The 13,783-nt window shown below is 39.4% G+C and overlaps 1 protein-coding gene across 4 annotated transcripts; it reads left to right on the plus strand.

Annotated features, from left to right (window-relative positions):
- Nucleotides 1-4,282: 4,282 nt before the first annotated feature.
- dpf2l (D4, zinc and double PHD fingers family 2, like) lies at nt 4,283-13,512 on the plus strand. Of its 4 annotated transcripts, none has more exons than XM_061047954.1 (11): nt 4,283-4,370; nt 5,843-6,003; nt 6,119-6,226; nt 6,838-7,034; nt 7,449-7,541; nt 7,774-7,858; nt 8,303-8,437; nt 9,568-9,699; nt 10,034-10,146; nt 10,862-10,943; nt 11,867-13,512. In XM_061047954.1, the coding sequence occupies exons 1-11, from the start codon at nt 4,339-4,341 to the stop codon at nt 11,950-11,952; spliced, it is 1,224 nt and encodes a 407-aa protein (XP_060903937.1). In that variant the 5' UTR covers nt 4,283-4,338; the 3' UTR covers nt 11,953-13,512. The 4 variants fall into 4 exon arrangements, with proteins under 4 accessions (XP_060903937.1, XP_060903938.1, XP_060903941.1 ...); XM_061047955.1 differs by having other exon boundaries at nt 6,841-7,034; XM_061047956.1 differs by lacking the exon at nt 4,283-4,370 and adding an exon at nt 4,476-4,493.
- Nucleotides 13,513-13,783: the final 271 nt, after the last annotated feature.

The raw sequence follows: 13,783 nt of genomic DNA on the forward strand, positions 1-13,783 counted from the left end.
GGTGGGTTGGACATTGGCGAATAAGGGACCGAGGCTGCTCTTTGAAATATGAGTGGAGTTTGGCGGGTTGAATTCTATGATTTCAGATTCAGAATTGTTCAGTTGGAGAAAGTTTTGTGGCATCCAGCAGTTGATATCGTTTAGACAGTTTCTGACAGCAGCTAGGCTCCTAGCGTCCTCAGGTCTCAAAGGAAGGTATATCTGTGTGTCGGCTGCGTAGCAGTGAAAGGAGACTTTGTGGCGTTAAATTATTTGGCCAAGAGGCAGCATATAAATGGAGAATAAAATGGGACCTAAAACCGAACCTTGCGGTACACCACAGATAATGTTAGAGGTAGAGGAGGAGTAGTTACCGATGGTGACCGCAAAGGTTCTTTCTAAAAGATAAGAGTAAAACCAGCTAAGTGCAGTAACCTGTAAACGAACCCATTTTCTGAGACGATAAATTAAATTTGTGTGATCAACAGTATCAAAAGCTGCGCTAAGTTCTAAAATAATTAAAATTGAGCCCTCCCCTCTATTTGCTGCAAAAAGAAGGTCATTGGTTACCTTGAGGAGAGCTGTCTGTGCTGTGACAAGCTCTAAAACCGGATTATTTTCCGGCAGATAAAAGTTGTGTTGAAACCACCTTTTCTAAAACTTTTGATAAAAATGGAAGTTTTGAGATTGGTCTAAAATTGTTAAAATCAGTGGGATCAAGGTTGGGTTTTTTAAAAGTGGTTGGACCACAGCATGTTTAAAAGCAGAGGGGACTACACCTTCCACCAAGGAACTATTAATAATGGATATAATACTGGGTCCGACTGTGTTAAAAAAAACTCTTTGAGAAACGCTGTGGGAATAAAATCAAAGCTGCACGTAGCTGATTTCATGTGGGTTAAAATTTCAAATAAAAAGGTCAAGGACACTGTCTCAAAACTGCTAAAACTGTTAAGTTCCCTGCTGGTGTTTAAAATACGGTCTGGGGGGATGATTTGTTGCCTAATGTCCTTGACTTTATTAGTAAAATAAGTTTAAAACTTCTCACACAGATCCTGAGAAGGATCAGTAAAATAAGAAGGGGAGGGGGTGGTGATTGATTCTAAAACCTTAAATAAAATTCTGGGGTTAGAATGATTGGCTAAAATCAGATTAGAATAAAATGCTGCTCTTGCGTCTTTAACTGCCTTTTGGTATTGTTTCATTGTATCTCTCCATATTTCTTAAAATAAGTGCAAGCCTGTTTTTTTTCCATTTTCGTTCATTCCTTCTGCCGTCTCTGTTTAGATCCTGAGTCAGTTTGTTAAGCCGTGGCTGTGGAGCTCTGTTAGTCTTTTTGTCTTTATAGGGAGCAACAGAGTCCAGCACAGTTTGACAGGTGAGATTAAAAGAGGAGACCAGCTCCTCTGTGTTAAAATTTTGGTAAAAGGCAGTTGAAGAGACATAAATAAAAAGCTCCTCAAACTTGCTAGCAGACGTAGAGTTAAAAACCCTGCTGCGGATAGGTGCCTTGCTAATAACTGAGATAAAAACCAGTTTGTGGTCCGACACACAGATATCCTTTGTCTCAAAGTTGTTAGGGCTGAGACCACTGTATAAAACAAGATCAAGTGTGTGGCCCTTAGAGTGAGTGGGTTCCTGTATTGCCTGAGTAAGGTTAAAAGATTCTAGAATATCCATAAAATCACCCGTGAGGGACTGAGAGGGGCAACAGACATGTATGTTAAAATCACCTAAAACAAGGATTTTATCATACTTAGAAATAAAATGTGATAGAAACTCTGAAAACTCTAATATAGGGCTTATCTTAACAAGAGAAAGAACCTCACTCCCCCCACAGAGGTTTTGGTTGAGTTATATTTTTTAATATAAATGTAGCTTCTGATTATCTGAAATATTATTTTGGGTTTGAAGAGATAACAGCAGAATGTAACTAAACCCTTGTTTTTGGTTATGGGACCGAAGATTACACCAATTTGGTAGAATGGCCCGTATACAGTATGGATGTGGCAGTTATGCTAAGAGTTGTTTGAGCCATGTGCAACTCTGTAGTTGTGAATAAAAAATGCCTTTGTTACCCATGATGAGTTAATGATTCTGCCCCACCAAGTAAAGTCACAACATGATTTTATACTTGTAAATCATTTGTTAATGATTAAATCAAACGTGTGATTTTTCCTTTTAAGAAAATATCCAGTGGCAACATAAAATAAATACAATCAGAAATTCACAATAAATCTAAGTTAGGAGGCTTTTAATTACATCAGTCTATAAAATGACCCTGCCTTTATTTGGGACAGGCGTCAATACTAGATAAGTTATTTTCAAGAAAACTCGTGCACAGTAAAAATGTGACAGCCTATACATTTGTAAATTGAATACAGAACTAGTTTATTTACATGTTTACAAATAAGGATATCAATAAAAAAAAAAATCCCTGAAGTTCTGCCCTCATAGGTATACACTTATTGAATTAATCGAGTAATTAGTGAGGGAATTGATGGATAAGTGGAGACATTCATTGTAATTTGTGTATGACTCAGTATGTTGATCATTAATTGCTGATTAATGCACGGATTAGAATTTAAATTAAAGTCAAGTCAAATGAACTCATGATAATCTGTGCAAATAAAGCATTAATATATGCTTTTCAATAGAACAGTATTGTAAAGTGTAAACATTATAACTTATAACCCTATTGAATTGAACTGGTCTTTCTAGTTAGGTTTGTCCTCTAGTGACCCTGTTCATTGATCCTCATATTGATACTTTCCAGTCCTTTTTTGAGGGAAGGACTGGCTTCCCAATATGAATTTAATAAGGGAGCGCTCAACAGTAAAACAATATTTTCCAGATTGGGTACTGAAGCAGCTTCATTATGCTTTGAATTGTGCTTTGAATGAACACACAGATGCTTTGAAAGTAAATAATCACAAACAGATTCATACAAGAACAATTTAGGTGCAGCATACATTCACTGTCAGTACACTGATGTGTCAAGCCTTGTGCTTTTCGGAAAAATCCTTTTCCAAGACTTATAATAAAATAAAATAAAAAAGATGTTCATAAATGCTACATCAGACTGAACAAAAGCTAAATTCAAATATTTAGATTGGCTTACATGGAGTTTAAAACAGTTGAAGGCTTTACACATTACCTAAATGAAGCGCCTTTGCTCTCTTTGACAACAATCAGAATCTGTGATGTATACTACTTGCAATGGAGAAGTACTCACATTCTTTACTTAAGTAAAAATCAATGCCCTAAAATGAGAAAACACTTAACTACAATCACATAAGTGCTAATGATACAACACTTTGTATGTACTTCAATAAAATGAGTCAACCATTCTTATTAGGTTGTTTTATTCATGTGTCAGTAACTGCTCCCCTGAAATAGATATGTGCCCTATCAGAGCCATTGTTTACATTAATAAGCAAGCTAAAATCAATTGTCATTGATGGCTAACTTCAGCTGCAAATCAACTTGTAGTGAGAACCAATAGTTTCATATAGGCTTCTGTGTTTACAAGACAACCAAATTATTAAAAATCTCTGTATTATTTACCTGTCTACTGAATGTCTTCTGGACTCTGTGAGGGACGTCTTGTCTCTGTCTGTTTGTGTTATGGTCAATCATTCTATCATTTCATCAAACTGGGAACTGTGAAGGTTGTGCCACTGATACGTGATACGATATTTTTGGGAGCTTATTTGCAAATTTTTTTTTTTTTCCCCACATACACCATTTCTTTGTTAGGTGTGAGAGGACTGATGTTTGCAGTTTGGGTGTTTTCCCTTTTCCTTGTTTGAACCAAATTTGTCCTGGCACATCAGTGTTTCTTGGAAAACAGAGTAGCTCTCATAAAGATACATTATTTGACGTGATGAGTTTGGGGTCAAAGTAACTAGTGAGCCCTTTTCGTGGTTGGACCATGAAAGCGGGGGCCCTGGGCACAACCAAGTTTATCTAAAAAAAAGACTAATGGTTAGGGGGACTGACTTAATGAACTTTGGACGGACAAGCCTGTTAACATTAGGCGTCACTGGGCTAACCCAGTGCAAAACTTTATTGCATCTCTTTGAGGTTGTTTTGTTCATTTTGCATCAATTATTTTATTTATTCAGTCTTTTAGAGGTTGTTTTGCGCATTTTTTGTGTTTTTTTTGGTATCCCTTCCATTGAGACCCCTTTGACTGATTAAAAGCCTGTGCTAAAGCCGCTAAAACCCCCATGAAGTGAGTAACCCAGATGTGCTGTAGGGGGTTTAATTTGTAGGCTACTTCACGTTTTTCATTCTGGGAGGCAGCATCGTTGTGCGCAGGCGCAGGAGCACTTCACACAACCGCAATAAGCAAACATGGCGGCGGCCGTCGACAGTGTTGTGAAAGTGTAAGTTTACCTTCATTATTGTAAGAGTAAATGAAGCAGCAGAACAGAGATGATTGAGAGTGGTTATCGTCGTGTCATTGCGTGTGTTTTTAACCCGTACAGTTCGCCTCCTCAGTCTTGAATGTAAGCTTTGTCCCTAGAGAATAACGTTATCCACTGAGCTAAGGTTAGCTTGTTAGCTGTAGGCAAATATAAATGAGGTGAACCCATTGTGGAGCTCTCTTTTTTAACACTACTTTTTACAGAACTTGGCTGCTCGGGGGTTGTGCTATCGTGGTGTTTAACACTATTTGTCCAAACTGTTGCTAGCCAGCCCGCTTGCTGATGAAGAAGAGAGTTATTTTCCCTGTAAGCTTGGCGGGTTGCTTTGTTGTTACGAGAGACCTGCTAACATCAACCTTTTGTTCTGACGTCCCTCCATCAATACTGATTGTGTTACGGCTTTGTGAGGCTGCGTTGTGTGAGTCCTTTTAAAAAAGAAAGAAGGAGAAGAAGAGATCATACAGTCAGAGCAACAGTCTGTGTTTTTATAAGTCTGTTAAAACAATGCGACAACATTGATTAGAGACGGCGTCTTTAAGTTCACTCTTTAATATTCATTTATTCACACAAGAGACTGTTGCTGCATCCTAATTGTGAACATCCCAGACAATGGTGATTTCTATTGTATATTACAAGAACGGTGCAATATGCAAGCCGACTGATAAAAGTGAATTTAGTCTTTTGCAGTGATTGCACCACTCCTCTCTGATGCAGCTTTATGAAGATCTCTCCCTGAGCTCACAAGGCAGTTTTGACCTGGACAATGAATATGAATTGATTAAAGCCTTCAGCCAACATAATGTCATCTGTATATAAAGTTGCAGATGACAATTTTTTTTTTTTTTTAGATAATAAAGTTTTGGATACTTCTTTGTTTAGCTTAAATGGACTTGAGCTTCTATAGCGCTTTTCTAGTCTTCCGACTACTCAAAGTGCTTTTACACCGCAGGTCACACACACCCATTCACACACTGATGGTAGTGATGATCGCTATGTAGTATCATCCATCAGAAGTAACTAATCCCATTCATACACCACCACCGAAGCAGTGGGAGCAATTCAGGGTTAAGTGTCTTGCCCAAGGACACATCGGACCCAGCTGCCCAGCTGGAGATTGAACCCTCGACCTTCCGGTTGAGAGGCGACAACTACCAACTGAGCCACAGCCGCCCATAGTAGTAACACTGTTGCATAGTTACTGACAAAATGTCAAAATCAGACAAATGAACATACAACAATGAAAAGGTAGAATGTAAAAAAAATTAGATATAATTTGTAAAATTAAGAGTGGAAACTTCCTACACTACATCAATAATGTTTCATGTATATTTAACCCTGTTCAAGTTGCAACATGTATCCTGCAGTGATTATTAGCAGTTTGTCCTGATCTGCGTTATTTGACTTGCTGGTGTCCCACATTCACATTCCAGGCTGGGAGAGCAGTATTACAGAGATGCCATGGAGCAGTGTCACAGTTACAATGCTCGTTTGTGTGCCGAGCGCAGCATCCTTATGCCTTTTCTGGACTCTCAGACCGGTGTAGCTCAGTCCAACTGTTACATCTGGATGGAGAAGAGACATCGAAGTGCAGGTATATAAAATGAGTTAGGAAGAATTTCCCAAATCGTCCAAAACTGGCAAAAAAAAAAAAAAAAAAAAAGGTTACATGCTTTTTCTTGTGCTTGTAATACTCTGTGACACCTCAGGTGTAGCTCCAGGACAGCTGTACACCTACCCTGCTCGTCGCTGGAGGAAGAAACGGCGTTCTCATCCCCCTGAGGACCCCCGCTTGGCTTTCCCACCTCTCAAAGCAGGTAGCACAAAATGTCATTATAATTTTTTTTTCATCCCTTTGTTGCCAACAGTGGTAGAGCCCGACTGATTAATCGGCCAGCCCATAATACTGGCTGATATTAGCATAACCAGTGACTACCAGTGTCGGCTTCTTTTATCCCAGATATGCGCCGATATTTCTAGATTCATGCACAAGTCAGAAAGCATTTCATTTGAGTTTCTTTGGATTGCTCTAGCAGTTCTCTTTAACCAGCAGAGTGTGCTAAATGGATTACAACAAGCATCATCTATTGCTATTACGTATGCAGATACATGAGAAGAATTACAAATAAACGGAATCTTGAATCACTCTCCAGAGTGTCAAGCGTTGATGCACGTACATGCGCAGTTAATTTCCAGTTGACTACCCATCTTTTCTTCATTCTATATTTTCATCCAGGATAGATCAAAGAAAGATATTGGCTATTATATATTGGTATCAGATTTTTCTCTCTCCCTATTATCGATACCTAAAACTCCCATATTGGTCGGGCCCTAATCAGTAGGTCTGGTTTATCAGTGGTATTTTCTGGCATGTTAGGGTTTCTTTTTCTGTTTATGCATGCATTGCTGTACTTCTCCTTCTGTGTAGCAGATTTGGAGTTAGGGTTGAAGCGGGATGCATTGGGGCCAGTGGATGGCAGCAGTCTGGAGGCACTACTCAAGGGTGAGCCCCACGACAGGAGGAATGCCATGTCGGATATCCGTGGTTCTGAGGATGATGCAGCAGCCGTTGAACCTCCGGCCACCTCAACGACCACCCACACTTCCTCTGGCCGTATACGCAAGGTCTGGCTGGCTCAAAGATAGCTGAACACTCTTGTTTTCTATGAATGCATTTAACATCTTGCGCATAGCCGCACAACAAATGGCATACATTACATGACCAGATTTTTATATAGAATAAAAATGTAACTGTCAAATCCACGTCGCTTACTGCACCATCACAAGTCAGTTCAAATCTCTGTTTTGTTACCAGAGCTTTAAAACCAAACCTGTTTTTTTACTGACAAACTGCTGAAATATTTACCAGAGTGGTTCAATTAAAAACAGAAAAATCAGTAACACGTTACCTCGGCTATAATGTGCCCTTTCACAACTTCATATAAAGCATCAATGGTGGATTTTTGTAGTTTTTACTAAAGCATGGAATTGGCCATACATTCAATACAGCCAGACTTAATCACAACCTTCTCTTCACAGAGAGTCTTAGACCATGATGACTACTTGGATGACCTGGACGATGAAGACTTTGAAGACGAGACCCCAAAGAGACGGGGCAAGAGCAAATCCAAGGTGAGTGCCCTTTCTTTTTCTGCTTGCAGTCCCCTGTAATACACCGGAGGATCAATGTGGGGCGACGCAAACAATAAAGTCACAGTAGTTCTTAATAATTAATCAGATTTTCTTCACCCCAGATGATTTTTTATTTTTCCATCTTATTTGGTTTCAATTGTGCACAATCCTGTTTTTTATTTCATTTGAGGTGTACAGAGAAAAATCTAAAGTTTCAAATGACTCTTTTTAGGGTCGCAGCGACAAGAATGGCAAGAAAAAGCAGGAGGCTGCAGCTGCTGCGATGGAGGAGAGAGACAAACCATACGCCTGCGACAGTAAGTAGAAGCTGTGTGTCGTGCATGTCGGCAAGAGAGGCTTTTGCTTTTTCCCTGAAAGACAAAAACAGCGCTTCCACCATGCATGGTTTGATCTGAAAGACCCCTTCCAGAACTTAAGTTCGACAGCATAGACATTTGAAAGTTGCCCGCCTGAATGCGTTTCGATTGTTTGAATGTTTTTTCCCCCTGAGATGCCGTGCCGTGTTTGCTCTCTGGCTTCTTGCCGGCCATAAAGCTCATTGTGCCAACGCTTGCCTCCGCTGAATGAGTCTGCTGCTAGCGCGTCAACCAAATATTAACAATGTGAAACAGATAGCTAAATAAAGCTGGTTGTGGGGGCGATGATGATGATGATGGTTCCATCTTGGGCCTTTTTGGACGGCAGCTAAAATTGGCCGTCATCACTATAACACTTTTTGTATGACCGTGTGTGTGTGTCAGTCTGTGGGAAGCGCTACAAGAATCGTCCTGGCCTGAGCTACCACTATACACACTCTCACCTGGCCGAGGAGGAGGGCGAGGACCGCGAGGAGATCGAGGCACCACCCACTCCTCGCCAGCCTGAGGAGCAGAAGAGTGAGTCACACTCTAGTGCTGAGAGAGAGACGGAGAGAGAGAGAGAGGAAGGAGGTTTGGTTGCATGCCTTGTAGCATGTGTGTGTTGTACAAGGGATGTCTCTCTCTCATTCTCTCTCTTTTTTTTTTTTTTTTAATTCTGCTCTTTTAATTTTTTTTTTTTAATCCCAAATGTGGGATTATTCACAGTGTTCCTGACATAAACATATTTGCAGGGTTGGGAATCCTGTTTTTTTTTTTTTTTTTTTTCTAACATGTCATCCATCTTTTCCTCCCCCCCTCGACATATCATCGTATCTTTTTGTTTTCTTTTGTGAACGCTACATTGTGTTAGCAAATACATTCATGAAGTGCGTTTTGTCAGTCACCACTCATCTTTACATCGGATCATATTTCTCAATACATCATTAGTCAGTTCTTGAAATGAGAAGGTGTTGTCTGATGTCGTGGTGAAACAGGTTTGTATCACTGTTTAATACTTAGGTAAGTCCTACATCATGTAAGGGGGGATTATAGTGAGCGTGTTGAACCCTTTGAGTCGACTCACCATTATCCTGCTTATTACACGGCTGGTTACTTAAGTAATAAATAATTAGACACACAACATTGATGTGAAAAGGATCTCATTGATTTAAAAACGATACATTTCAACGGTTAACTCTTTAGCCTGATTGTGTTTTTCCGTCAGGTCACTGTCGGAGTCTGTTGACATTTTCTTTTCTGTACACCAATCTTTAAAGCCACCACAGTGTCCCGTACCCCGTTAGTGTGTGTTTACAAGTGCCATCTTGAGTTCTGTAGATTTCTCTGTCATAGTGTACAGATTCATCTTTAAAGCTCTCTTCACTGCTTTCCTTTATCACAGCTAGCCCTCTAGATTCTGTGATATGAGCCCTAGCAACTGTCCGCTCTTCATAGTAACGGTTTGTTCTACTTAGCAACGATCTGCTATCAAAGGGTAGCAGACAGTTGCAGTGCGCAAATTGCAGATCAGAAGCAAGTGTTTAACACAGCCGTGTAATAAACATACGTATGAAAATAGAGCTATTTGACTCATCCGCCTTTAGGATTCAGTGATGTGATGTTTTTGATGTGCACATAATTGTTTCTTCACTCGTTCTCTTGCTCAGCAACAAAGAAGGGTCCCAATGGGCTGGCACTGCCCAACGATTACTGTGACTTCTGTCTGGGAGACTCCACCTTAAACCAGAAGACGGGCCAGTCAGAAGAGCTGGTGTCCTGCTCAGACTGTGGTCGCTCAGGTATGAACTTGTCATATGTCATATGTCATACGTCAGAGATTCCTTTCAGGCAAAAAAAAAATCCACAATTGATGATCCATGTAGATAAGATTGTTTGTGTATTGGTGTTTACAGCTTCTTAGTTCTTGACTTTAAAGTAGGACAATGAAAATGTCAGGATGGAATTGAAGTGTGTGACACTATCTTGGATTCAAATTTGCTGTTGGTCAGCGCAGCTAACCCTACCCTGATATTATCCAGGAATATGGGTAAAAACAAACTGTTTTTGAGAACTTTTGAGGGCTATTTTTATACTATTTGACAACACTCTTCCCGTCTCCTCTCCTTCCTGCAGGCCACCCGACATGCCTGCAGTTCACCCCAGTCATGATGGCTGCAGTGAAGACGTACCGCTGGCAGTGCATTGAGTGCAAATGCTGCAATGTTTGTGGCACCTCAGAGAATGACGTAAGCCCCTTTTTGGAACTCTGATATGTGTTTTTGAGCTAACTATGTATTCAGATAATTCAATTTCCTCCAGCTCTTTGTGTTACCTATACTGCAGCTCTATTTTTGGGATCAGGAAAAAGCAGCCTTAGTATTAACAGAGGACAGAAATGAAAAGTAAACGGTGCTCCTTTTAAAATTTGACAGATTTAAAGACACTCTCTTTTAGTTTTTATACCCATGTACTCTTTATTTATTCAGTTGTGGGTACTAGTTGAGTCCAAAGTACCAGTGTTTTGTTTCCTGATGAACAAATATGTTTGTTTGGTAACTGCATCTCATTAAACACGGTCCTGCAAGGGTCATTGGTCAAGCTTAAAACAGGATGAAAAGAAGATAATTGTGGAAAAACTCAAAGTCACTATCATTTATAAACTGTGTTAACAACCCCACAACCTGAGCCGGCTTTGAATTTGCTGCCTCACTGCTTCATTGAGACTGTTTACAACTTATCACATGCCTTTTATTTTGACGTGTTTAATCAAATGTAATTGTTCAGTTAGCAGCCAAACTGGATGGATTGGACCGTTCCTCAATAAAATGAAACAGGACATAGTGGTCATTTTGGTGGTTAATAAAACATTTTAAATCCAGCTTTAGTGAGATTCTCTGCTGTTTCTCTTCTAGTCTAATCAGGTGACTGAACACGATGATGTGCTTTTTTTCAATTTTTCAGGACCAGCTGCTCTTCTGTGATGACTGTGACCGAGGCTACCACATGTACTGTCTGAGTCCCCCTATGACTGAACCACCAGAGGGTAAGCTGATGCTGAAATCTTGACCACGGTCTGATTAATCAGTCAAGTTAAAAGTGATGGTGACATGATTTTAAAAACACTTGTAGAGCGATGGCTGGAAATGTTTCCAAGACAAGTCACAAAATAAAAAGGAAAGAAAAGTAGCATTTTCGTTTTAAGAATATTGAACTTACAAAATTCTGAAAATTCTTCTTTTGCATTGGATCATTATTCCGGACCGTGTTCAAACAGAGACATCTGTGGTTTTATTTAGTATAACAGTGTGTACAATGTACTCACAAATGTACTTCACACAGTGAAATCTCTACTGAGGGAACAAAGGAAGATAGCTAGTTCTAACAACAGTGCGTTGTGTTACTTTGAACTATGTAGCGATGCATTGAATAACTTGGGGTTAATTTAAATTAAATAAAATTGATAAGATTTTGATACAACTTAGATACAGACCATGTCTGGTTAGAAACAACATTTCTGCCAGTATCAAAAAAAGAAGTTTTCAAGATCTAGGGTAAGTGTTTCAAATAACACAACAACTTCCATGATACTTCACGTCGTCATCAAACGACATTTGTAAAAAATAACTATTATTTACATGTGTAATAAAGCTTCATATTTATTATGATGATGATGCTGATGATGCTGCTGCTGAGTGACACCCCAGAAATAGTCCAGTCCAGACTACATATTTTGAGGGAGAAAGTCTTGATTCCGCCTAGTTAATTTATTTGTCTTTGGCCCATTTACGTGTGTAAATAATAGCTTTAGTATGATGCTGATGATGCTGAGTGATTTGACCGTGTAGTTAGTTTACCTAACTTAGATACTGTTCCATAAATTGATGTTGTTGTTGAACATAATGTGATGCTTGAAAAGCTGATGCTGTATTCCTCACACATGCCTTACTGTTTTTCTATGTCTCATAGGGAGCTGGAGCTGCCACCTGTGCCTGGCCCTGCTGAAGGATAAAGCTTCCATATACCAGCAGAACCAGAACTCTGCCCCAGAGTGACATCATAGCAGCTAGTCCCGCCCCCTCCGTACAACACACTCCAACCCCACAACCTCCTCCCGATGGGAAAGCCAGACCCCCTTTCAGTCCAGAGTGCCAGGCTCTGACAAGATGTAGCTGAGCCAGATCTCAGATCAGCTTCACCAGTCTTAAAATCTTCCCATCAGTAGGGGGGTCAGTCTACATGGGGTTAAACTATCACTACCGACCTGCCTGTAAAGCCCCTTGGGCTTACCATCAAACACGTACATATTGTGCACATATATACAGTGTAGACGCACTCTCTCTCCTGAACTGTTACACACACACAATAGACGCAGACACAGAGAGCATGCAGTAACCATAGCAACTGCTGTCTCCAAGGGAGCGAACTGATTAGCATCACCGCTAATTATTTGTACCCTTTTGCTCTCAAAGACAGTGCAGACTGTCAAGACAACACAGATTCTCTTCTGCCAAATGATCTATTTTTACTCCCTGAATGTGGGAGAGAGAGAACATTCAACACCTTTATGGTCGAGGATTATTATAATTACTATTGTTATTGTTCTGGTTACTAGTGGACTTTTGTAGTGGCATTCATCTGTGTACTTTTGTCCGATTGGAGCAGTTTTTTTTTTTTTTTTTTTTTTAAAAGAAGTTTCCCTGGGGGGGAAGCCAGTCAGTGCCAAGGTCCACCATCATTTGAAATTTCACAACTGAAGACCCACGCAGCCTTTCATAATCTGAACATCTTTGTTTTCAAATCAGTGGGACAAAACCGTTAAAACAAAGTTTTTATTTTTTTGCCAACAAAAAACTTTGGCTTTGACTTGTTATGCTGTTTTAGCACAAAATCTTTGGCCTTGCTTATTTAAGGAGTTGCACCAAATCCAACTTTTCATTGCTGATTCAGTTGCGTTAACCAAACACTATACCACACATCAAACACTGAAAGTTTCACTGAAGATACAAAAGTTAGGTCAGCTTACTGTCTCTCATTTTAACAGATAATGCTGCTCTCATCAAGAAAGTCTACTACAAAACAATGAGCCACCATAGAGGTCCGTCTTTTTTGTGCAAGCTTTTTTAGAAACTGCAGTGACATCTAAGTTGCTGCTGTCAAGCAGATGTCTTAAAGAATCAATCACAAACTGTAGCTGCTTTCATCATCTGTCACACTGCGGTGGATTTGCATGCACATTGCACCAGTTTAAATGCACACTCATATCACAAGTGTATTTTTTTTGTTTTTGTTGTATTGTTTATTTTTTTACATTTTATATTACTTGATATTCCATTGGTACTGGGAGTTTTTCTAGTAGAATTTTGTCTATTGAAGTTTATTGTATTGCAACACTTCAAGTATATAGCTCCTAATGCATTGTATGTACTGTATTGACTTTTTCTATTTTTGTTATTACTGTGACATGTTTGAATTGATTTGATTATTCTGGTATGTCAGACCTCCATTATGAGTATTTGTAAAATGATGTACTTTGATGTACTATTTTTATTTTTTCATTTCTTTGGCATCAAAGCCGATTTAGCCTGACTTAAATAAAAAATCACTTTGAATAATGTGTTTTTTGTTATTGCTTGACATTCATAGTTTCAAGCATTTCCTCCGTGTTTAAGCTGCATGTTTTGTTCAGCTGAGCAAACAGCTGACATGACCAAATAATTCAAATGAACTCATCTGTATCAATCAATCTTTATTTGTATAGTTCCAATTCATAACAGATGTTATCTCAAGACAACATTTAGCAAAGTTGCAGAGGCAAGGAAAAGTCTTTGTTTTAAGAGGCAGAAACCAGACTCATGATGACCAGCCATCTGCTGAAACTGCACC

This window comes from Labrus mixtus, chromosome 10 (assembly GCF_963584025.1).
Source record: "Labrus mixtus chromosome 10, fLabMix1.1, whole genome shotgun sequence".
NCBI lineage: Eukaryota > Metazoa > Chordata > Actinopteri > Labriformes > Labridae > Labrus > Labrus mixtus.

What these genes read in the sequence shown, in the direction of transcription:
- dpf2l (XM_061047954.1), top strand. Translation starts at nt 4,339, where the DNA reads ATGGCGGCGGCCGTCGACAGTGTTGTGAAAGT. An exon ending in GAAGAGACATCGAAGTGCAG is followed by an intron (nt 6,004 to 6,118) that starts GTATATAAAATG and finishes GTGACACCTCAG; the next exon opens with GTGTAGCTCCAGGACAGCTG. An exon ending in TATGACTGAACCACCAGAGG is followed by an intron (nt 10,944 to 11,866) that starts GTAAGCTGATGC and finishes TATGTCTCATAG; the next exon opens with GGAGCTGGAGCTGCCACCTG.